The 24,753-nt window shown below is 34.7% G+C and overlaps 1 protein-coding gene across 10 annotated transcripts in view; it reads right to left on the bottom strand.

The window, feature by feature from the left end:
* Window positions 1-13,975: 13,975 nt before the first annotated feature.
* PTBP2 (polypyrimidine tract binding protein 2) overlaps window positions 13,976-24,753 on the bottom strand; it is a 139,949-nt gene continuing 129,171 nt past the window's right edge. For 3 of the 10 annotated variants that reach the window (XM_007485010.3, XM_007485006.3, XM_056819117.1), the window contains 6 exons: window positions 23,052-23,206; window positions 21,561-21,594; window positions 21,051-21,143; window positions 15,944-16,160; window positions 15,770-15,847; window positions 13,976-15,566 (listed from right to left, as the gene is read on the bottom strand). In XM_007485010.3, the coding sequence (XP_007485072.1) occupies window positions 15,434-15,566; window positions 15,770-15,847; window positions 15,944-16,160; window positions 21,051-21,143; window positions 21,561-21,594; window positions 23,052-23,206 (710 nt within the window). In that variant the 3' untranslated portion in view covers window positions 13,976-15,433. The remainder of the gene's footprint in view (window positions 15,567-15,769; window positions 15,848-15,943; window positions 16,161-21,050; window positions 21,144-21,560; window positions 21,595-23,051; window positions 23,207-24,753) is intronic. The other 7 variants (XM_056819115.1, XM_007485008.3, XM_056819114.1 and 4 more) reach the window with 4 other exon arrangements.

The raw sequence follows: 24,753 nt of genomic DNA, 5'->3' as shown, positions 1-24,753 counted from the left end.
ATACGTGACCAGTATATCTGGAATATTAGGCTTGGTTTTGTGTTCCATATTTTGAGATTGTAGATAACCTGGACAGTTTCCACAGAAAAGCAACTGGGACAGTGAAGGAACTTGAATTTTTTCTATATGAGGACTGGTTGATGCATCTTGAGGGGGATTAGATTTGCAGAGAAGCTTTGGGAGAAAATGAGTTAATGTAACATTTCCATGGCCCCTTCATTAGAATACAAACTCTAAAGAAAGGACATCAATCTTTCACATGCTAAGACTAAAGTCTCTTAACATATTTTACTGCCAGAAGTACAAGGAGTTACAGCTGCAGGCCTATCATTTTGGTGGGCTCTGTAAGCCTGGGGAGCCCAAGGACTACTTCAACTTCTCCTATTTCAAGGTGGAACTCTTCACAGAGATGAGGTACATGTTACCACTCATCCACTGGAATATTATCCTACATTAAGGGGTGTAGATTCTCAGAGAAGGCTTGCTTGGGAATGAATGGGTCTTTCCCCGAAGCCTCTAGAACTTGAATTTTGACCTATTGGACAAGGTGTTCCTATTCCTAAAATTCCCTCCTTAATCCTTTTATTGTTCTGCCTACTGACCCAGCTTATGCCCATATCCACCAGCCCAGGCTAGAGCTGGAATCAGAGTGGGGTGAGGCAGTTGTCTATACCTCTAGTGTAATAGAGAATTGCCCATTCTTTGCCCCGATTACTTATTTGGCCTCTTTTATTTTCTAGAATCCCCACTCCCATTCTTTTGAAAACTTCCTTTTGGCTTAGGTGGCCTAAGGAATGGTAATACATGGGTCTTTTGTGTGGGGCTGGTGATATTGCTAACACCTACCTACTTCTTTTAATATTGGCTAGATACTTGTAAATAACACAGTGGGCTCTTTTGCACTTATTTTTAAAATAGACACAAATATCTGTTGAAATGTTTAATTGATCAGCCAATCACCACTTTAAGAGCATGTTATCTCCTAAGATAGTTCATTTCACTTTCACTAAGCTTTAATTTTTTTCAAATTTATTCTTGTACCTGGAAGAAACCTGTCTGTTTCTTTAAACTATTGTTCCTAGCTAGTTCCTCTGAGCTGCCAACATTAATTTATTGAATAGAGTCCTGTCATATCTTCCAATCCTTACCAAAGAACACAGCATTTCATCCACAGCTGCCTAGTTACCAAATGTTTACATACAAGGTTCTTTAAATTTAAAAAGATTTCCCCCCTTTTTTGCTATTTAAGTATTACCCCTGTGATATATATATGTATATATATATATATATATATCACTTATAATTTTTATCTTCCTTAACACTAAAAAAGTTGTGTTTTGGTTTTTTTTTTGCTTTTTTTTTTACCTTGCCTCCATGGCATTGAAAATAGATAGATTTTGCTAAAAATATAGTTTGGGCTAAAACATTAATCAATCAACCAATAAACATAAGCACATACTACATGCCAGATACTGTGCTACGAAGTACTAGTGATATAAAAATAGGCAAAAGTTAATTTTTGAGGAGCTTTCAACCTAGTGAAGGGAGAAAGTCATTAGCTTAGAGTTGCCTTTAAAATACAGTCATCAGGAAACAAAGCATTTCTAAAATTTGAGTTAAAAGCCTTTTTACTTAAAATGCTTTAGTGTAGGATGCAAAAATTCAGTGGGATAAAATGCAAAGACATTCAAAACTCCTTTTTCTCTAAGAGTCATTGGGTAAGAATGTTAAAATTAACCATCTCTACTAAACTGATGATGAGAATTGGAGAATTTCAGAGGCAGTTTGGTCTAATAATTGCTGAAATTCCTATCAATCAGTTACATGAATTAAGGTGGTCGGAAAAAAAACCTAACCTGACATGTCTTTTTAGCTTACGTTTCTTCAGCAAACAATTCAGATCCATCCTATCTCAGCCTTGCGGAAGCAAGGATATAACAAGTATGGTTATACTGTGATTTCCTCCAAAAAGATTTGGGGCAGGAAAAGTACGTTGTACATGAAGGATATTTGTAACAAATGCTGAATCAAACATGTGAGGAATTACCTATCATAAATGGCACATTTTCTATCCTTAAGAAAGGAAAGAAAGCTTTGGTCCAGGCAAAGTATCTTCAGCAACTCTGGCCATAGGAAACACCTGGAATCCTCCTAAGTAGGTAGAGGACCTACATTTCTAATGATCATTCATAGAATGAGACAAGCTGGCCTTTGTCTGAAACAGAACCAAGTTGGCTACCCAGTAGGCCAACTACATTTCACTAAAAATAGCCCCCTGCCTCCTAGTTTCCACTTAAAGCCAACACTTTACCAGAAGACTCAATTCAGATTAGATGGCTACACAGCCAGCTTCTTCTTGGCCCTCAATCAGAATCTGGTATGAAATATCCTCCTGCCATAGTGAATCAATTTTTGCATGGTTTGGTCACTTTCAAGATTAATGAGTCAAGAAGTAATTAAGCAGAACATTATATTGGATACACAGCTGTACTCAAAGGCAGGAAGACTTGAGTTCAAATATTCTCTCTCATATGTTTATGATTCTGATTGACAATAAGCATTGATGTTTACTCATAGGGATTTCTCTGTTAATGAAATGACAGGACCAGACAAAACCCTAAATATTAGAACATTTATCTTGGCTAATTAAATGATTCCAAGTCCCAAGAATAGTTTTACTTGGCATCTTCAAAATGTTGTTTTGCATACTAATGTATTAGGAATGAGAGTTGCCCATCTTTGTTCTGCTACTGGCCCTTTCTTAGTCTCCTTTGCTTCATGAGCATCCACATCCTATCTCCTTGTAGTTATTATGCCTCAATGGCTCTATTTTGAGGTTGTTTGTTTAAAAAAAAAATTCTGTTATAGCTAACTTGTCAGCTCCTAGGGAATTCAAATATCTTTAGCCAGATGACTCCCAGATCCTTATTTCTAGTCATCATCTATAGTTTGACATTAAACATCATAATCTGGGAATGTCTATCTCAAATACATCCTGTCCAAAACTGACTTCTTTGTTGACAAACTGGCTTCTCTCCTGACCTTTATATTTTTGTTGAGGCTACCACCTTCCTTCCAGGAACCAAGGTTTTCATCCTTGACTTCACTATATCCAATCAGCTACAATCTGGTTGAACTTGCTGCCTCATCTCTTGCATTTGTCCCTTTCACTCCAATTATAGGAAATAGACCTTTTCACCTCTTTTTTTTTTTTTTATCAATTCTAATTCTCTCCTAATTGGCCTCCTTACTTCAGGTCTCTCTCTCCATTCATCCTTTACAAACCTGCCAAAGTGATAATCCATAAGTACAAGTCTGACCATACCCCTTGCCTCCTCAATAAATGACAGGGTAGTATCATTCTTCCCTGACTAGACTTACAATCCAGGTGTCCCATCCTTGACTCTTTATCCCCATATCCAATCAGTTAAGTTCTAAAAATTTTTCCTTTGTAAAAATCTTCAGTATATATTGCTCTTCCTTCCTCCAACATTGTTACCATTCTAGAGTAGGCCCCCATCAGATCAATCCTAAACTCTTACACGAGAGGATTGGTTAGACCCTCTGCTTTAAATCTCTTCCCACTTTACCATTTTCCCCAGCTGTCAAATTAGCTGCCTTCCCTAAAGCACAAAAACTGACATCACTGCTTCAATCTCCACAATTTTCAATCATAACAGTGGTTACCAATGGTACCTAGGACTTAATATAAAACCTTCCATTTGGCTTTTAAAGCCCTTCATAACCTGTTTCTTTTCCCACTTTTATCTTACCTTATTTACCCATACATACTGTGATGCACTGACACTGGCATTTTTGCTGTTCTAGTCATCTCCTATCTTCAGGTATTTTCACAGGCTCTCTCTCCCCCAGACCTGGAATTCTCTCCCTTCTCATCTCTGCCTTCTAGTATCTGTTCCTTCCTTCAAGCCTCAGCTACAGTCCCCACTTCCCAAAAAGTTAAGGTATTCTCCCCTTCACTGACTCGTTTATCCTGTAAATATTTAATGTTTTTGATACTTAAAAAAACCCATCATAATTATCCCAAGTATCTCATTCACTTCCTCTGAGACATTTCAAATGACAGTATTTTTTAGGGGAGGGGGGAAGGGAGCACAACTCATTGATACATTGAAAAACTCTGACAACACATGCTAATATGTAACACCTGTGGACCTCCCATTTCTCTGAATCAGGAGTGTCTATTATTTCTTTGAGTTTTTTTCTGGATCTTTATAATTTTATTACATTTTGGGGGTTTTAGTATGTAGTTTTTCTTTCATTTGCATCATTGTAGTTTGTGTATATTTCTTTAATTTGTTCTGCCTCAAGTATTGTAGATCTTTCATCACTCACATTATTTCTCATAGCATGGTTAATATTCCATTAACATACTACAATTTGTTTAGCCATTCCCCAAATGAGAGGCATCTTTGTTTCCAATTACTAGCTATCATAAAAAAGCGATATAATAAATATTATTACTTTTGTGGGTACTTTATTTTGTTATTGATGACATCCTTGGAATATGAGTCTAGTAGTGAAATCTTTGGTTCAAATGGTTTTACTTTATTTGTGTAACTATATTGCATACACATTATTTTTGCAACTATATAGCAAGAAAGGATATGTCCATAACATGGGCTCTTTACCACATCCTTGATTTTGCCACTTACCACAGATCTATATCTTCTTCTCTTTTTTAAACACCATTTGCCTCAAGATCTCCTCTCTATGGCCACTTTCCCCAAATGCCTTCCCATGAGATGAATGAACTTTTCAAGTATTAAATCCCTCAGTCCACATCCAGATCAAAGATCTTCATCTTCCTTCACAGACCATCTCTCTTTACTCATAGAACACATTCATCAGAGTTCGAACTCTCTCCCACCACCAAAATACAGCCTCCTTCCTTTTCAAATCCCCTGTAAATTCTTCTCTGGGGGGCTGTTACCTTCCTCTCATTGGTAGCCCTTGACGTGGCCCAGGCATTCCATAAACTTCTTTGAATACCTCTGTTCTCCCATTTCATGAACTTTCTCATGCTATATTGTAGTCCCATAAGAAAAAAAAAATGGATTCACTTGTAGGAAGGTTATCACCAGATTCTGACCATAAATGTCCTATGCTTGCCTCTCTTCACTGTTACCTTTATCCAATTTCTACCCCCTAACCCATCCCCAACTGTATATTTAAAAAGAAACTTCTTACTAGTTTTTTTACTGTACCTGTTTGGCTCTATTTGCCTGCTGTATTTACTCATGCCTCCATTTCTTTGTCCAGATATACAAGAAGCAAATAATTTCTTCAGTTCTAGGTTTTCTTTATTCTCTAAATATTTTCAATGTCTCTTCATGACTGAATATCCATCTTTTTTCATGTATAGTTAAGCTTTGACTTGAAAAAAGTCACCCTGGACCAAATGCTGTTCTGAGGTAAATGCAGACCCCACCCCCATTATTTGAATTTCTTTTCTTTTGTATTTAAAGTGTTTTTTTTTTCCCCTCCTGGTTGTGTGCAATTCTGAAGTGAATTGTTAAATTTAATCACTTGGTCTTGGGAGTTTGCAGCTTTGGGTTGGTTGGTATTTTCCCTGTGTATGACTATGAATTCTTCCAACTGGCATTTCATTTTCTATGTTCAGAAGTTGTGGACAATTCTCTTATTTCCTTCTTTATGGTGTTAAGGCTTTTGGTCGCATTTGTTCTTCTAGGAGACCTAAGATCATTTTTAATGCATTGTGACTTCAAGCATATTCTTATTTTGGGATTCCCTTCTTTTAGATTGTTCTTTATTTCTGTATATTTGCATTTTTGATCTTTCATTCTCTTGTTTCTTTGGTGAGATTTACCAAGGCAGATTCCAGGTTTTCAGAGTCTATTCAATGTTTTTGCTATGCAGGCACTAAATTCTGTTCTTATAATTCTCATTTCTCTTTTGAACCACTTGAGAAGAGTGTATTGTGTGTGACTCCATGTTCTCACATTCCACAGATCCCGTCTCATCATGTTGAATAACTTTCTTTTGTTTTGCTGCATTTATTCAGAGATGCTGGAAGTTACTAGATCTAGATATATTTCCTTCCATTATTGTTTTATCTGATGATTTATCTGTTAATGGTTTTTTGAGTTTTTTTGTTTTCCTTTCTGAAATATTTGCCCTTTTCTTTCCTGTTTTTCTCTCATTCACTTTCTAACACCTGACTTCTGATGGTAGTTTCTTTTGGAGTTGGATATCCAAATGTACAGCTTCCTTTCAATAGCCTGTCTACCTTGTTACTTTTGGTGAGTCAGAATTTACCCCAGGTGAATGTTTTTCTTTTTCCCTTGAAGTGCTACACAGCTCTGTGACCACCAATACTGTCCAATTCCTTTTGTTCCTTATGTCTTTGCCTAGCACTGGCGGTTCAGAGCTGCTAAATTGGTGCAATAATGCTATTCACTCTAGCATACATAGTTCCTAGATCACACTCCCTGGCAGGTTTTTGATGTTGGAGGTTTATAGTCCTGCTGGCTCTTCTGGTCTGGGCAAACTTCTGCAGCCTATAATTCAGATCCCAATGGTACCAGAAAGATGGAACTAAGGTGGAGCTTTCTGTGTCTGTTAGTGCAACCTCACCACCATGAACATGGTTGATGGAAGAGGTTTGAATGGCCCCTACTGAGTTCAGGCTCATTAAGCATTAGTTTATGGGTTTGGATTTAAAAAAAAAACAAAAAAAAAACCAACAACCTTTTCCTTTGCATTTTAAGCATCCTGGACCATAGAGAGAGAACTTAAATTGTTTTACCCTTTGGAACAATTTTTATTGTGGAGAAGCTTTAAAGGTTGTGGGGATCACAGTCCTCCATCTTGTTACTCACATGATCCAAAAAACCTTTATTACTTACTTGTTTGCATGTAATCTCCTTCATTAGACTTTAAGCTCCTTGAGAGCAGGAACTTTCACATTTCTCTGTATCCTCAGTGCTTAGTGTAATGCCTTGGCACATAGTAGATACTTCATAAGTGATTACTGAGGATTACCCATTGTCTCTTGGATCAAATACATTTCCTCTGTTTGGCATTTAAAGGCCTTTATAACCTGGCTCCAAGCTATTTTTATAGGCTAATTAAACATAATTTCTCCTATATATTCTATGGTCAAAACCTAACTTTATTGCTATGCCTCACACACTTGACATTCCATCTATTTTATCTATGCCTTTGATCAGGCTCCTTAGTCTCCTTTGCCTCTTGGAATCTTTAGTTTCCTTTAAGATTTGACACATAAGCCATCTTCTGAATGGTAAGCTTTCCTGGACTAGCATCCCTCACTCTCTTATCTTGAATGTGTTTTTTATAGTTATATAGGCACATATTTTCTCCTATCAAAATATAAGTTCTTCTACAAAAATACTTATCTATTTCAAATGTGTATAAACACATACATATCTTCTTTACATTGCCTCATGAAAGATTTACCTTGTATTTAATTTTAACATACTTAAGTATATGTGCATGTATTTACATGTTTCCCCAATAGGATTCTTTGAATTCACAGGCTGTTTCATTTTTGCTATTCTTTACTTATAGCATCTAGTATAAAGTATGATACCTAGCAGTTTTTTTAAATAAATGTTTGCTGACTGATCAAGTTACATTGGTATGGTTTCCTGTTTAGAATTCCCCATACCTGCTGAAATCTTAGGCCTAGTTCAGAATAAACAAATAAGACATGGCTACCAAAATGCCCATACTTTTTCAACAGTGTTTTTGTGCATGAAATCTCATCTTCATCTGAGGCCAAAATCTTGGTGGATTTTCTAATAGTTTACCATCCTGCTTTGTAAAAAAAAAAGGATATAAGGGGGCTGCCTACAGATGTGGATAGTGGTAGATCCACTAAAGGATTCCCAGAACACCCAGCTGGGTATTCTAAACTCTGGTTAGTGAGAGTGAAACTGAATCACTTTCTCTCACTGGGTCAGTTGTACAAACATGTTGGAGACAATTGATATAAAAAACAGAATGTCATATTTTAAGATGGAATACAAACTGAAGATCAAAACAAAGGGTCCCTAACTCTAAAGGATCTAGCTAATTTCCCACAATCCTCTATGTCCCTTGCAAGAGGGAGTTTTATGGTCTTCAGACTAAATTAGCTCCCTGTTTCTATCTAGGTGTCCCCAAAACGGACTAAGCTAACTATCTATGACACTCAGTAGTTGGTTTGATTTATTTCCCAAAAGCTGTCTCTAAAAACCATTAGGAGTACTGTGAATGAACTCCTGAGGCTAAGTTCACCCCTGAGGTAAAACCTCAAATTCAATCTGACAGGATTTTTTTTTTTTAGATAAAACCTCTGAAAAGCATAGCAGGTATGGTCAGATCCTTTTCTAGATCTTCCCCAATCAAATAGAGTACCTCAAAAGATGAATTAGGGGTATTCTTCTCTCATAGTCAGGTGAGGTAGATGAGATCAGATAAGCTCCCCTTTCCTCCACCATTCCCGGACAGGAAGCTCCCAACCTCCAACAGGAAGTCATTACTCTCTAGCAGTTGTCATTTCCAAACTATTCCTCCTCTGCCTTCTAAAATCCTTTCCCTTGAGTTCCTAGTATGTGCCATAGACAGCCTTCCACTTCTCTTAAATCTTATCCTATCTCTTTCCTTTTCCCTTTACATTTGAAGACAATTAGTTACAAGATCTAGGTTTCAGAGGGAAGTTGGTCAAGTAGTAAAGCATTTATTTCTAGGGACATTTCATGTATCATGTGTCCTGCTTAGTCTTCAGTGGGGGCAATGATAGTTTTTGATACTATACTCAGTTTTCAGAACTACTTACTTTTCAAGAAGTTATGTGGATTCAAAAACAAGTATAGCTATTGAAGAGGGAAACTTTAAAAATGTATTTACATAAACAATTCTGAAAGCTTTAGCATATTCATTACTGTGTATCTCTGAATCTTGGGTACAAAATTTCTAAAAATGAAAATATTGTACTTATGGAAAGAGGGAATTATCTGAATATACCAATGTGGATGTAAGAGAATTGTAATGGAGTAGATAGGACCCCAGGAGTCAATTAGGCCTGGTTTTAAATCATGCCCCAGGGACTTACTAGCTATGTGACCTTAAGCAAGGCACTTAACGTTACTGGGTCTCAGTTTCTTTATCTGTAAAATGAGGGAATTAGACATTGGCCTCCAAAGTCCCTTCTCGCTTTAAATCTCTGATCTTATGATCATAAAAGCAGCATGGTGAAGTGAAAGCAAGAAAAGCTAACAGAGGGAAGACAGACACCTGGTACAGTCCAGGAAGAAGAAAGTTTAAGAAGGATGGACTTGATAAGATTGAGAATACCCAATAGAGATCAATCAAGATGAGAAAGGGCCTTATGTTAATATCATAAGAATCAATTGAAGGAATTAGGGTTAGTTGGATTGGAAAATATACCCAAAGAACTATTTTCAAATGTTTAAAGGGATGACAAGTTGAAGAGAGATTAGACTTCTTGTGCATAGCTTCAAATATAAGGACTAGGAGAAATGAATAGAAGTCTCAAAAAATGCAGATTTAAACTTGAGGTACGAAAAAATTTCCTATCCACTAGGGCTATCTCAAAGCACTGCAGTATTAGAATGTAGTGGGGTTTTGCCACCAGAGGTTTTTGAGCAATAATTAGATAATTACTTGTCATTTTTAATTTTCAAATATAGATTGGAGTAGATGATCTACAACATCCCTTCCATTTCTGAAAGCTGATTTGTTCATAATTGACTTTGTGATATATCAGCCCACATTCTCATGCAAAGTCCAGGATCTACTCTCTTGGTTTTCATTCCTGTGACATCACATTAGAGAAAGTACCAAAAATATTCTTTTGTTGGACTACAAATTCATGCTAGTTAATCACAGCTAAGCTTTCAAGAAGACTGAACTAGGAAATCTCCACAGTGAAGGCTAATACTATTCACATAGCAATTAGAAAGAAATTAAAGATAAGTGAAAGAATGGGAATAACAGGGGGAAATTTCATAGAGAAGATGGGATAGAATGGGATGACTTGGGCCTGGAGAAAAATTTACCTTGACAAGGGGAAAGACCACCTGCTCCTTTAAATAAGGGCTGATACTGGAAAAAGGTATTCAAGTAATGGGAGATTAAGGAAGAGGAGAACTCGTCAGAGTTCTAGGAGAATTACTTTATTTTTTGGTGATACATGGGGCAAAGTTCTCAGCTGAAAGAGTTGGTGGGGAAGGGTAGTGAGGATATCCAGGAGGAAGGAAGGAAAGGTTTGGAAAAGATATAGGGAGTAGGATAAGTAAATCAACAAGGTAGATCTAAAATGAATGCTTTCTTGTAGTGTGGAGCTAGTTGAGATTATGTAATAGAAATCTGTAGTCCAGTTAGTATGGTCTTGTGATTTTTCTCCAATTTGTTGTACAGCATGTGAGGAGTGAAAGCAAGAGGAGTCATTCAAGGCTACCTCTTGGCAAGGCAAGTTCTTCCAGAATAAGGGGAGAAGAGAATCAAGATAAGACAATGTTGAGCTAAAATGATGCACCAAGTGGCAAAGATGGAGGAGTATAGGCAGTATAGGTGTCATGGTCTAGAAAAAAATTAAGAGCAAAGTGTCATTGGTCTCAATAAAGATGAAGAATGGTTTGGAGGATTTAAAGGCTAAGAAAAGTGAATTAAATGTGAGAAAAAGGCTGACAACAGACTAGAAATAGATAAAAGGGAATTTCAAAATTTGTGAACATAGAAGTGAATTACAGTGGAAAAGTATAATCAATGATAGTCAATAGTATGATGATACAAGAGCCACAAACCAAATTTTTTGTTTGTTGACAGGCATAAGATATGGAATGATAGCAGTGAGAGTTTCATTATTCTCTTTTCTGATCAGATATGTTGTATTTCAGTTCTGGTAATTAATGAACTGAGAGAGATAATCCAACATAGAGGATAACTTTCCTCAAGATCATGCTACATAAGGATTATTTGAAAAAATTTGAGGATATTTTAGTGTAGAAAAGCCTAAGAAGTGACATGATAATAGTCTTCAAGAATATGAAAGTCTGGGGGCAGCTGGGTAACTCAGTGGATTGAGAGTCAGGCCTAGAGATGGGGGTTCCTAGGTTCAAATCTGGCCTCAGACACTTCCCAGCTATGCGACCCTGGGCAAGTCACTTAACCCCCATTATCTAGCCCTTACCACTCTTCTGCCTTGGAGCCAAATACACAGTATTGACTCCAAGACGGAAGGTAAGGGTTAAAAAAAAAAGAAAAAAAAGAATATGAAAATCTGCAATATGGAAGAGGAATTAATATTTTTATTTGGTCCTGAAGGTCAGAATTAGTATTAAATGATAGAAGCTATAGATAAGATTTTATCTCAACCTATGAAAAAAATCTTACATCCAACAGAATGACCTGCCTCAGAAGCAGTGTTATAATAGCCTTTCACTAGGTCAAGTACAAGCAGGACTCTCAGTGTTGGTACAGATGTTATAAGAGAAGTATTATCAGCCAAGTAAGAGTCGGTATAGGTGGCTTAAGGTCTCTTCCAATTTGTGAAGCTCTATGATTTAAATGAAGTTTAAGAAAGGCAAATTTTGGCTTAGTTAAAAACTGTCGGAGAATTAGAAAGGAACAGACTAGACTGTTTCATAAACTAATAAGTTCTCTATTGTTTGAGGTATTCAAGCCAAGTGCGGTCAACCATTTTTCAGGCATATAGTAGAAGCAATTAATATATCAGATCAGAATAAGTTCATCTCAACTACAATGCTCTAAAATTCTTTGTTTTACCTTTTTAGTATTCTCACATTACTTTTCTTCATACACAGAGCTCCTGCCAAACTGGCTTACTCACCAATCCCTGAACATGTCCCAGGCTTCCTGACTCCCTTTTATTGCCACGCACTTGTTCCTAGAAGACAAAACTATGTTGAAGTTAAGGGAAGATTTTAGCTCAACATGAGGAAAACCTTGCTTGTATTAGAGCTATCCAAAAAATGGATAAGGTTTCCTTAAGTGACAGAAAGGTAGTTTCTCATCTCTGTAGGTTGTTAAGTAGATACTAGGTGATAACTTTAGAGATATAGAGGTAAGGATTCATAGCTTCAGGTGGAGATTGAACTAGAAAGTCTCTGTGGTTACTTCCCATTTCAATATAGACTTTGTTCACATCATTACTCCAATACATTTGGCATATTTATCTCCTGTTTTTTGCCCATTAAGTCCTATAAAAACTTCAAAGTGAAATTCACATGCCATATTTGGTACTACCTGATCACTTTTTCTACCCAGAAAAATAACTGCTCCCTTCTTTTAACTCTTGTAACTATTTTTATTGCTTATGAAAATTAAGAATAGGGACTGGTTTCATTGGTACAGAGAACACTATCAATGCAGGCTGGCACTTTTCTAACATTTTTTAGTGTTAAGAGTTGCCTAGAAGAATTAACATTTATATATAGCACTTTAAGGTTTGCAAAGTGCTTTAACAAATAAGATCTCATTTTATCCTCATATCCCTAGGAAGTAGGTGCTATTACCATCCTAATTATATAGCTGAGGAAACTGAGCCAGGCAGAGGTGAACTTGTCCAGACCCATAGGGCCAGTATGAGTCAGAGGTAAAATCTGAACCCAAGTCTTCCAAGTTTCAAGGTTAGCTCCATCACTATGCCACCTAGCCTATATCTCATATAAATCAGAAAATAATTTGTTCACATCAGGCACATAGTATCTCTGACTAGATATGAAACCTCCGAGAGATACTTTGTGTTGAAAAGCATGGGGTTGTCACTTGTTCCTCAGCAATGGAACTTTTCAACTTCCTCACTTAAAAAAAATAACTTTGGTTTTCAGATGTTCTATTAATAAAGATATACTGTCACAGTTGATATTTTAAAATTTAATATGGAAACAATCCTCAAATATCTAAAATGCCTTCAGAATTGCAACATCTGAAATGCCTTCAGAACTGCATTGTTGTTGAAATACAGACTATCTCTAACTTGAATATACTTCCTTCAATTCCAAAACTGATCAAATTAATTTCATTTATTATAAACTTTATTTTGGGAGATTAATGAATTACCTTTTGATTTGTAACTTACCTAAATGTATATCACAGACCTTAAATTCATTTATTTTTATTCTCCCAATGTAGAACCTTTGGATATGTAGTGACCTTTAAACAGTTGTCAGATATTTATTGGTAACAGAACAAACCTAAGGACCAGACATGAGGTCACACTGTAATCTAACATCAATAAGCCTGGCTGTTTAAAGAGAAGTGACAGAAAAATGTTTTGAACCTTGGTATAGAACATGTTATTCATTTGACGGAAAAATCTTTGGGAAGTGAAAATTATAACCCCTGCATTTATAAACACATAAATTATCCGTGTGGTAGTCATGACTTTTCTTTAACCCCCTCCTCTACTTTCATCCACCCATCCCACCCTCAGCATTCTATGGTCTGCTATTACATTTGCTTTCTATAGTATTAGTAACTTTCTTAATATTCACAAGGTACTTTATGATTAGTAGGAAATCTTTAGCAGACACAAAGATGAAAGATGAAACTGCAGCGAGAGCATGGCAAACCTGAAAGATCTATTAGTGCGTAAATCTACTAAAATAAAAATAAAAAAAACAAAAAACAAAAAAACAAAAGAGATAGAGAGAACTAACAAGCTACAATAAAAGTTATGTCTTTAAAGCAGTAGATTATAACAGGGTGGGAAATGTTTAATATGTGTCCTCCTGAAAAGTAGTTACTGTCTTTCATGTTTAAAAAAAAACAGCTGGTATATTTTCACAGCATCTAGATTTATGGTAAAAAGCCATAGAAATATAATATTATTATTCCTTTCCCACCCTGGCAGAGAATAAACATGAATTCAGAAGCACAGTAGAGTGAAAACAAAGAAGAGAAAAGAGAAAAGGCAGCAGAGAAAGACAGAAAAGGTGAATACAGAGCTACAGAAGTGTTTATTGAGCATGCTACAGAGGTAAGCAGAGTACACATAAAATGAAATTAAACGACCGTCAAACCTCCCAACTTTGTTAGAAAATTAATTTTTAATTGTGCCGCTTCCAAACTATACTGAATTTTACATTTCTAAAGATGTAAAAACCCAACTAATAGAAAATATACATGACCATTTTGTCTACATAGATAACAGAATCTATGAATCTTGAAACTAAGTACATCAATTTCAAAAAGTATTGGTCATTTAAACAGAATCAACAATTCAGATTGACAAGAACTGTTCAAATTAATTTGACCTGTAGATTCTGAGCCATGTTTATAGTAAAGTCAGATCTATTCCTAAATACAAAATAGTTTGAAGATTTATTAAAACTGAATATTACAATGCAAGGTAAATTAAGACTAAAGGCACATAAACTTTGGTCCCACCTGGTTGTCAGTTTTAGAAAACTGCCACAAAATTAATCTTCCTGCAAATTTTCGCAGTACACTTTCTTTATCTTTGAAAAATACATGCACCAGTTCCTGAACTAGCTAGACCAGTCTGCACATGCTCAGAAATCCACAACCATATTCCAAATCTTAATTACAAACTAAAGATGGCAATATATATTTAAATGCACATAAGTCATGTCAACTTCAAAAACATCTACGAAAAATATTCAGCCACAAACAAGACATTACTTAGTGCTGACATTTATATGATACGTCCCACAAGAGTGTGTACAAAAAGGTTAAGATTCCACAATGCTTTCCACATAGGGCTCAAACTTACAGAAATCACTTTTGTTGTCTTAAGAAATTAATACTCTGCACCCTTGTTAATTTTAACTAATGCCTACATTCATAACTGAATCTAGACCAGAATCATGAGATACAGAAGGCCAATGTACCTTAAAGGAAGAAAGCCTAAGGCAGTAGAAATAAAAATATAAAATAAAATGCTGTGTTTTATTCTTTCAATGTTATGTATCTCATCTGATTAAATAGAAAGAAATGTGATAAGCCAATAATAAAAAATAAGTTCCAAGCAGGAGAAACAAAAACTTAACCTTTTTACACACCCCTGCCTAAACATATTTTAATTCCCATGTAACAATGTGCCCTAGACAACCAATTCTTTTTCTAGTAAATGCATTCTAGCAATACTAGTTTTTCCTTTTTAAGGCACGTATGTCAACTAAGTTGGAAAAAAAATGTGGGATTCAACTGAAATCTTTTCAACAGACAATAAAATGGCTTCCCTATACAACAGATGAAAAAAAAAGCAGTTAATACCTCTGCCTTTTAACGTATGCATTTCATTTTATTATAACCAAGGAATGATAACAGCATGAAAAAAACCCAAAAGTCAAACTCTGGTCCCCACTTTTCTGAACAGTCAACAGGTGATGACACTGACAATGTGATTCACCCTAAATCTTTTAACTCCTTTTTTTTAAATTGTTGATTTGGAGAAAGAAACTCTCAGATGATGATTTTCTCCAAGGTTATAATTATGAAGGTCAATCAGTGCCTGGATAGCCTCTTCCACCGTGGCCATTTGAAGAAGCGCCATCTTGTGATCTCTTCTGAAACAAAATTACCAAATTAGATATTTGACAAATATTAGAGAAGAATCTAAATATTTGATTGGGAATGTGTATGTGGGAAGCAGTTAGGAGAGAAGGGAGAATAATTCAAAATAAATATCTCCTTAAAGAGAAACAACAGAGACCACCCAGAATAAATATGTATTTCTATAATAAAAATTAAAACAAGGAAGCTTGCTTACTGAAAAAATTTAAATGCTTTCACAGTGCCCCCAGTGTTAGCAAAAAGTGTACGTAGATCTTCCTCTGCTACTGACGGACTAGAAAAAATGGAGAGAAAAAGAGTAAGAATTAGTAGCATCTATTTTATGGCATAAATGCACATGCCCATCACATTTTCCTACTGAAATACTTACGGAATATTGGAAAGGTGAAGAGTGGCTGATGGAGGAAATATATTCTGAAAATTTTTAGAGCCAGGCTTCTTAAAGCGATGTAATGGGGAATTACCAAAATCTTTAGTTAGGCCTTGGTCATCAAGCCCCTCTCGAGGTAGTTGTACAGTCTGATGCTTGGAGAGGGTAACCCGAATAATTTTCCCATACATTTTTTGTCCATTCAAATGGTTCATTGCTAAGGAAAGAAGGCATATTTTAAAATACATACCAAAAGCAAATATAGAGTGATGTGCCAAAGGATAAGTTAAAAATGTTAGAATATTTATCCTAAAGTTTATTCTATTAAAAAAATTGATATAACAAATTTACTATATATTAATCCAAAGATTTCCCAGCTTTTGTTTTCAGGTTATTCAATATATGCCAGTGAACTCTGAAGTAGGCAGAGAGAACCACTAGTAGTTTAGCATTTTTTCTGAAGTGATGATTTAGGATAAATATCAATACAGAATACTGAAGTTAAGCCAAAATATAGCTATTTATTTTTATGAATGTTTCAATTTCTGATTCTATAAATGTTAAGTAATAAACCTATTAATAAAAAGCTAACTCTTCTTCAAACCTTTATATCACTCACCCTCAAGACTCTTAAATAGTAGTTTTATTTCCTGATGTCACAAATTTGGATTATATTAAAGTTTTAAAGTAAATATCTAAGAATAGAATTAGTTATTCACATAAAGATAAAAGGTATCATGAGGATATAATAATAACACCACCACATCATCAATCAAAAGACCTAGGGTTCTAATCTTGCCTTTATTCATGCTAAGTCATGCCATTTTAGGCACTTCAGGTTTTCAGATTTGGTATAACATTGGGCTTTTGAAAATAATGATGAGTAGAGAGATACCACAAGCTACCAGGCCAAAAAGGCTTTGGAGACTATATCTTTACTGAAAGTTCAAAAAGGCTCTTGTCACCAATTGACCTTTGTTTCCCCCACTGTGACAGCTCACAAAGGTGTAGAGGGGTTTGAAATCTAACGGGAATTTTCACACAGAAGAAATGCTAGTCCTCTGAAATAAGAAGTGAGTGAGTGTGAGTGTGTGTGAGAATGTGTGTGTGTGTACACACACTTGATATCTTCGGTACCATGGGGAAAAAAGAGAAGATGTACAGGACAATGTACTCAGCTCTCAAGGGAGTTTAAAATGTGATTCGGTTTATAATCTAGTTTGGATTTTCTTACCTGCCTACTAAATGAGATTGTGCTGAATATCAAATGACATTATAGGTAAATGTGCTTTTTTGGAAAAGTATAGTGTGATAGAAATTTAAAGAATTATTTTCTGAAAAGATAAGGGCAACTAATTTCTCTGGTCCTCTATAACTATTCTAATTTGCAAAAATAAACATCTCCTCCCCCCAAGCATCTATGTCTTAGGTACTGAAATGTGCCCACAAGTAAAAGCTCTCCATTTCAGGTGTAGAATATTCCAATAATTTGTACCTGATTGAAATCCATCATGAAATCTTATAATGCATTCTATATGACAGTACAGATAACTTTCAATTGTCCATAGTAAAATTCTTTTAAAAGCCTTGTAAACCTAAACCATGAATTATTTAATATTTTAAATGACTAGTTTTATTTATCCCAGTTCTTCTTAAGAGGAAAATAAAAATATATTCAAATTATTTGTCCTCAGGTAAAGACAAATGGATAAACAAAAAGGAAAATAGCAAAAATAAGGGGCTTGAATGCTCCAGTGATCTTTTCCATATGGTTTTAAGAGGAAATATGGAAGAACCTTAACATATTTTGTTGAACCCCTGAGGCAAACTTACGGAAGGTCACTGGCAAAAGACACAGGGTAGGCAGACATGGCCTGGTTGTAATCTGTATCATGGAGAAAACATCCAAACTGACAAGATCACATATATAAGCTTAAGGAAGAACACTATAAGGGTTGAATTTTGAAAAGAACAGGAAAGTAGAAAGATACCTATTCACAATGTAGAAACTAAATTGGGGATGAAAAAATAAAATCTAAAGTATTAGAGAGCTCTAAGGGGGAAAAAAAGCTATGGGATAATTAATAGTAATAGCAAGGAAAAAAACTGAGCAGCAGGGAAACTGAAAACATACACATGCATATTCACAAACAAAATGATTGATCAGTCTTATTCACTTGATGGATTGCTATTGGTTAATTTTACTTCCTTCTAGTTTCTTTGCACACCCTCCAATGAGTATTAATGTTCAGTGAAAAGAACAAACAGCAGAAGAGATAAAAGAAGCCTAGATTATATGAAACTGGATATTCATATCCTAAATGATTAAAAGTAGGCAGTATATTTAAAGATCACTTAAAAAGGCATATTTTTAAAAAATGCTATATATAAAGCTCTGGATTACTAACAATGCCTTGCAAAGGAAAATATACCAAAGAAATAGTCTACATACACTTTAACATAACTCAGTAATTCAAGATGTACAAGTTGGTAGATAGATACATATATGTAATTAAAAAGAAGATTCTAAATTAATAAGGATGTGAAAACAGTTCATATTTTTGTGAATACTTAAACCAAAATATAAAAAGTAGGAGCTTTCTAAAAAGCAAAAGTAACAAAAAACACTTACTGTCATAGTCATATGACTTTTGTGTTAACTTTCAGGATCCAAATAATGAGACATTTGGGAAAAGAACAACTATTTTTGAAGATGAATGACTTTTTGGGGCCATTATCATTTCATTTTTAAAAAATGTTAATATCTATATATTTTAGTGTCTAAAATTTATATCATTTTACTAAAGATTTGCAAATAGCTTAAATAATTTTATTAAATATGAAATAGTAAAGATAATAGTTGTAAAGCACTTAGCATCATACCTGGAACGTATTAGACACTAATAAATATTTGTTCCTTTCTCTATCCTCTAAATATCATGTACTACTTCTTTCACTATTTTCACTGACATTTATTTTTTCTACGTTACTAAAGCAGCACAAAAACCATCTGCCTATAGGAAATCAACTGAATTCTCCCATGAACACAGATTCCCATGAAAACCAAGGCAAATAAGAACAGGCAAATAAAACTACTATATTTTGTGTAGCACAGTGAACTCTAAAAGACAACAGTAAACATTGTCCATTGTTTCAGTCTCCCCCAGCCCACCTCGACTCCAAGCCTCTAGGCCTTGGGGATGAATGAGTTACTTATTTGCAAAGATGTTTTTAAAAGAATTCTTTTAAATTATGATTACATAATTCCTCATAGCATCAATGAGAGTGAACAGACTTTAAAAGAAATTCCAAGTTCTTTCCCAGCACACAACCAGAAGACTAATAATGCATGCTAGGTAATTTAAAGCTAAAGGGAAAACAATAAAAAATGAGATTAGGGAAGGATTTTATAGTACATAGTTTGTGATATTGGGTATAATATAAGAAGCACTTGTTTTAGGCAACATGATTAAAATGAACTTGTAATTTCAAATGGATAAGAAACTCCATTTGGGCAAACTCCTATTACTGGAGATCACCACCTGCTCTGCAACCTTTTATTCTTCACTTACATGACAGAGATTAGTTGCCTTACTCAAGGTCACTTAGCATATGACTGAAGTAGGCCATGAACCAGGTCCTCGTCTTTCTGGCTTTTAGATGTGTTCTTTAAATACTATGTAATATTTTTCATATTTTAAGTAATATGAAATTATAAAATATGATTAAGATGAATTCTTCAAATATGACAATGTATGCCCACTAAATACAGTGTTTCAAGTCTTCGGTTTTAAAAGCTATAGAAACCTGAAAGTATACTAATAGCTTTAGAATATCCTTTATGTTCTTACTGCTAAATAAATAAATCATGATAGCCCAAACAAACCAGAGCAAACAAACTGCACTCAAGGCCAATCACACCAAGGCCAAGGAAAGTAACAAGGGAATAGTAGAGTGCTTCTACCTCAATACTAATAATCAACATTCCTTTTTGTACTGCTTTTCTTCAGTGTTTTCTACATTGAAGAATTTCAGAATTGGAAGGGATGCTGGAAGTCTTTAAAAAAGATTTTTGCAAGACTTTGTCTATTGTGTGACATATAATAGTAGGTGCTTGTTCCTTTTCCCTCTTCCCATCTAGTCCAACATTTAACTGAATATCTTTTATTACATACCTGACACATGATATCCAGTCTCTGCTTGAAAAGCTCCGGGGAAGGAAACCCATTCCCTCCCAAGCCTACCCAATTCCACTTTTAGATAGTTCTGTTATTAAAATTTTTCCTCACGCAATGCCTAAATTTGTTTCTTTGTAACTTCCACCCATCTCTCCTTAGCTGGTTTGGAAAAAGCTTCATTTTTTTTTTTGAAGACAGCAATCATTAGCCCACCCCTTCTCCCCTCTTCCCAGGTCTCTCTTTGAGGAAGATACATGAAGAAGGAAAATAATTCAAGGCTTCTTCTTTTCTTCAGAATTAGACACCTGACTGTGAGGCAACAGAGAGAAATCAGGTGGGAGAAATATAAATTAAATCTAAAGAACAGTTTATTGTTGACGTGAGAATATTTAGCTTGAAGATGGAAAGCAAAGAACCAGCTGAGTCTGCACCTATACTAGGGACTGATGCCACGATGATTCCTAAGGAGAGAATAAGTTAGTATGAGGTTAAATTACTTGGGGGTGGAGGTAGAGACACAAACCAAGAAATACTTTAAACATAAGATGATGAGACATCATGACAGGGCTTCCACAGCAGTAACTTTAAAAAAAAGAAGAAACTGTAATAATAAACAAGAAAATTAAATAAAGAGTATACATTAACCAAAGACCATGTTATTAGAAATGACTGGATACGCTTCTTCAGAAAGATTTTTCTGTTTCGTCTTGGCCAAAGAATGCATCTATGAAATAATTATAGTAGTCAATCAAAAATGATACTTACAAATATTTGCATTAAATACAGCTATTCAGTATTTAACATGCAAAGTAGAGAAAGTTTAAATAACTTTAAAATAGACTAAAAGGAATTTATATAGAGAGAAATAAAATGTTATTTTAAAATCTGTAATTGAAGATTCAGAGCACAAACATGTAATCTAGTCTTACCAAGTTGTGATTGGTTTCCATCAGCCATCTGTATAAGTGCACTGTCTTTCTTATTGTATAAAATCTTCACACGTTGCACATCCCCATAAACACCTTTTCGAAGTCAGAGAGGTAATCCAAAAATGAAATTAATTTTAAGTGCAAGTCAACTAAGTAGTATATTTCTGACATATCAATGAAACATTCAGACATCAACAAGATCACTCACTCAATTTTAACATTCATACCAATGAGTAAAGAAGATCAAGATTTTGAACAGTGAATTTTGAAAAGAATAAATTTTTGATAAACCCTCAAAGCTATGTGAATGATATTAAATTAAAGACCATGCAAAATAAATTAGCATGCATTAAAACAAATTTTGTGTCTATGGAGAGTTTTTAAACAGCAAAAGAAAAATAGCAAAAGATTTACTATTCAACTTTAAGCCAAAGTGCTAGCTACAAATAAGAATTAAGGTGAAACAAAAATCAAATCAATAATAAAAGTATAGTGCTAACAATAACATACCGAAGAGGGTAAACAGACTTTGGGGCGTAACCATCTTTAGAAGGAGAGAAGAGCAAGCAGCGTAAGACAAGAAGAGAGAAGAGTCGAGGAAGAGCGGAGATGAACAGATCATCCATAACGAAGGGTGGTTCCCGCAGAATGGTGAGGTGGTCATGGATCATGGTTCAAGGCGGTTAATTGGGGCAAGTTGGTCCGAGGAACATTTGTTCAAGCACAGAAGCATGAACATAGGGAATGGAGACAGGGAATGAAGACAAGGACAAGGAAAATAAAGGATAAGACAGGGAAGGGAATGGGCATTTGGGGAAAGACAAGGAAAGGGAAGGTGAACACACAGGGAAAAGGATGAAATGGGGAAGGGAAACAGCAATGCAGAAGAAAAATAAGGAATTGGGGAACAAAAAAAATAAAATATAGGTCAGTACATAGGAAATGCAGGAATTTGGTCAGAAAATGGTTGGTTTATGTACTGTACAAGAAAAACTGAGTAAAATGTAGTCACCCAAGACAAATATGGGTAAAGTACATCCATATCAAAGAGTAAATTACAGCATTTCATCTCAACATGGGGGGAGGGGGGAGGAAAAGGCATGCAATAGGAATCTTAAACTTTGAACTTCAACTGCATAAGCATGGCTGGTTATGAAATGCAGGCAAAACATTTTTTTGTTTGTTTTTTAAAGGCACTCTGATTCAAACATTTTAGCATGCAAAACTGGATGACAAAATAATATCAAATGATAAAATAAGCTTAATGTTCACATTAACAGAGGCCAATTGAAATGAAACAAGTATTCAAATGACATCATAAATTGATACATCAATCTTCCCACATTTCATACCAGCGTTCACAGCAATCAAAATAAAATATACAAGACATAAAATGTAGAAATAAAGGAAAAAACCCACCCTTAGATTTCAGATTTAACAAGAAAGAAAAAATACTAAAGGTGAAGAGTTTTTTGTTTTTTGTTTTTTTAAAGAAGACAATGACTAAAAACTGCAAAGAAAAAATTACTAAGAAAGACTGGAAGAGTGCCTCGTCAAGATCTTTGGGAGAACCTTCAAAGAAAAATGTATTAGAGTAGTTCACATAAAATAAGATTTTAAAAATGCAATGACATGTAAGCATGAAATGAACAAGCAAATTATCAGAAAAGACGAGCAAAACTGTTTTAGAGTTAAATATGCAAATTAGATCACATCTGCCTTTGAGAACATAAAACATAAAATAAAAAAGCCAAACTATAGCATGTTACCATATTTTTCTTAGGAAAAATAGGTAGCTACATATAAAGAAATGTATAAAATGATTGTCTAGGAAAAGAAAGTATTTTCTTAAGTACTTTAATTTTATTCAGATGTAGACATAAATGGAAAATATTTTGACCAACATGTATATAAGGAAAAATGTAAAAAAAAAAAAATATGAAAAACTTTCACAAATGAAATGGAGTTAAAGAATGAAAGCTAGTAAATAGTTTCACTAACCTCTTCATTTAAATTGCTAACCAACAGGACTGTGTTGCCACCAGCTGAGACTCCAGGCATACCCACTCGGCCAGCAGCAGCTGCAGCAGCTGCTGCAGCAGCATTTGGAATAGCCAAAGGACTCAGAGCTCCTGGAACAGCTGCAACAGGAAGCCCTAATTTTAAAATAAAGCGTATTTTACGAAACACACACAAGTCTTTTAAAAAATCTACTTAAGCATGATGGCTGCATCACTTACAGCTGACCACGCCAAACAGTGCGTGATATTTTCTCATGCTTAAAGGAAACCGACTGGGGATAAATGAAGAAGCTTCTGTTTATGTTGGTTCGAGTACATACCTAAATTTTCTGGTAAAAAATTAAGTGCAACCTTTTAAATTCACAAGCATGATCCATTTTCTACACAAAAGAAAATCATACTAATCACTATTTCTAAGCAGAAAATTATCTCAAGGAAACTTTGTAGAATTCATTGTTTTGTATTTTAGTCACAATAAATTATAACTAAGAAATGCCTTTATCATTATACTACTTCATTACTGCTAACAGTGGTGGTTACTTTCTTCTTGCCATCTTTTTCTCAAACTCACATTTGGAATAATGTAGCTAACTATAGTTTAGGGAACAAAAATAGTCTTTTCATTTTGTGGATCAGTACAAATCACCTGTATCATCATGCTTTTAAAAATAACAGAAATAAATCTTATTAAGATCACTTTGACTATCAATTCCATATTGAAGCTGAGTAGCTAAAATGAATACAAGTTCTATTAAACATTACACTCTCTCAACTATATAGGGAATGAAAAAACTATAGAAATTTCTAATACTGCATTTTCTTCAGGTTTAATTCTTTCAGTTAACAAGAATTTATTCAGTATCTACTATGAGCCAGGTATTGTACTAATACAAGTTTTGAGTTTTCCCATATTCTTTACTAAATCAGTCTTTCCTCTTATTTTCTCTCATTAGTTTCATCCCCACTGATCAACTTTTGCTCCTTCTTAAAATCTTTCCTCCTCATTTTAAGGCTCTATCAATCCCATATCTTGGAATTTCTTTCTCTGATCATCATCATCTAAAACACTTTTATGTCTTCTTATCAACTCACTCAAATTCAGCTTCTTGAATTCATTTTAAAAGATGTAACTGATATAGCAGAGAATAGTTAGCACCATAGGATGTCTCCCATTTCATTTATTCATTCTTCTTTAACTTCTCCGAGTATGCCACTTAGACGGGGTACTTGTACTTTATAATTATTTGATTGTCTAATCTTTTCCAGTTAGATTTGTGACATTCTCACTTCATGGAAATTATAATTGCCCTTTTAGTACAGCTACAGAAGTACTAAAGGGGCTTTTCCCTATTCTCATTTTTTTTTCTTAACTTCTCTGCTATCTCTGATTTAGTGGGAAACTTTCTCTTGAAAGGTAATCTTTTATATTATTCTTTAGTACTTCTTTTAGATAGTTTTGTTTGAATTGCCAAAGCATTTCATTAAAGTTGTATGGGATGGACACATTTTCAATACTGCTATAATACAATTTCAGACTTATTTACTGATAAATATAGTTAATATAATTCCCTTGTCTCCTTCACTCTTGTCTGTATTCTGGCAAGAGATAATATACTAGTTTGAATTAAATGTCTAACTGATCTATGGCATTCAGCAAATAGTCAACAATGGCATGTCTCCAA

Source organism: Monodelphis domestica, chromosome 2 (assembly GCF_027887165.1).
Source record: "Monodelphis domestica isolate mMonDom1 chromosome 2, mMonDom1.pri, whole genome shotgun sequence".
NCBI lineage: Eukaryota > Metazoa > Chordata > Mammalia > Didelphimorphia > Didelphidae > Monodelphis > Monodelphis domestica.
The sequence above is the reverse complement of the archived record's forward strand: the minus strand, read 5'-3'. Positions and strand labels throughout refer to the sequence as shown.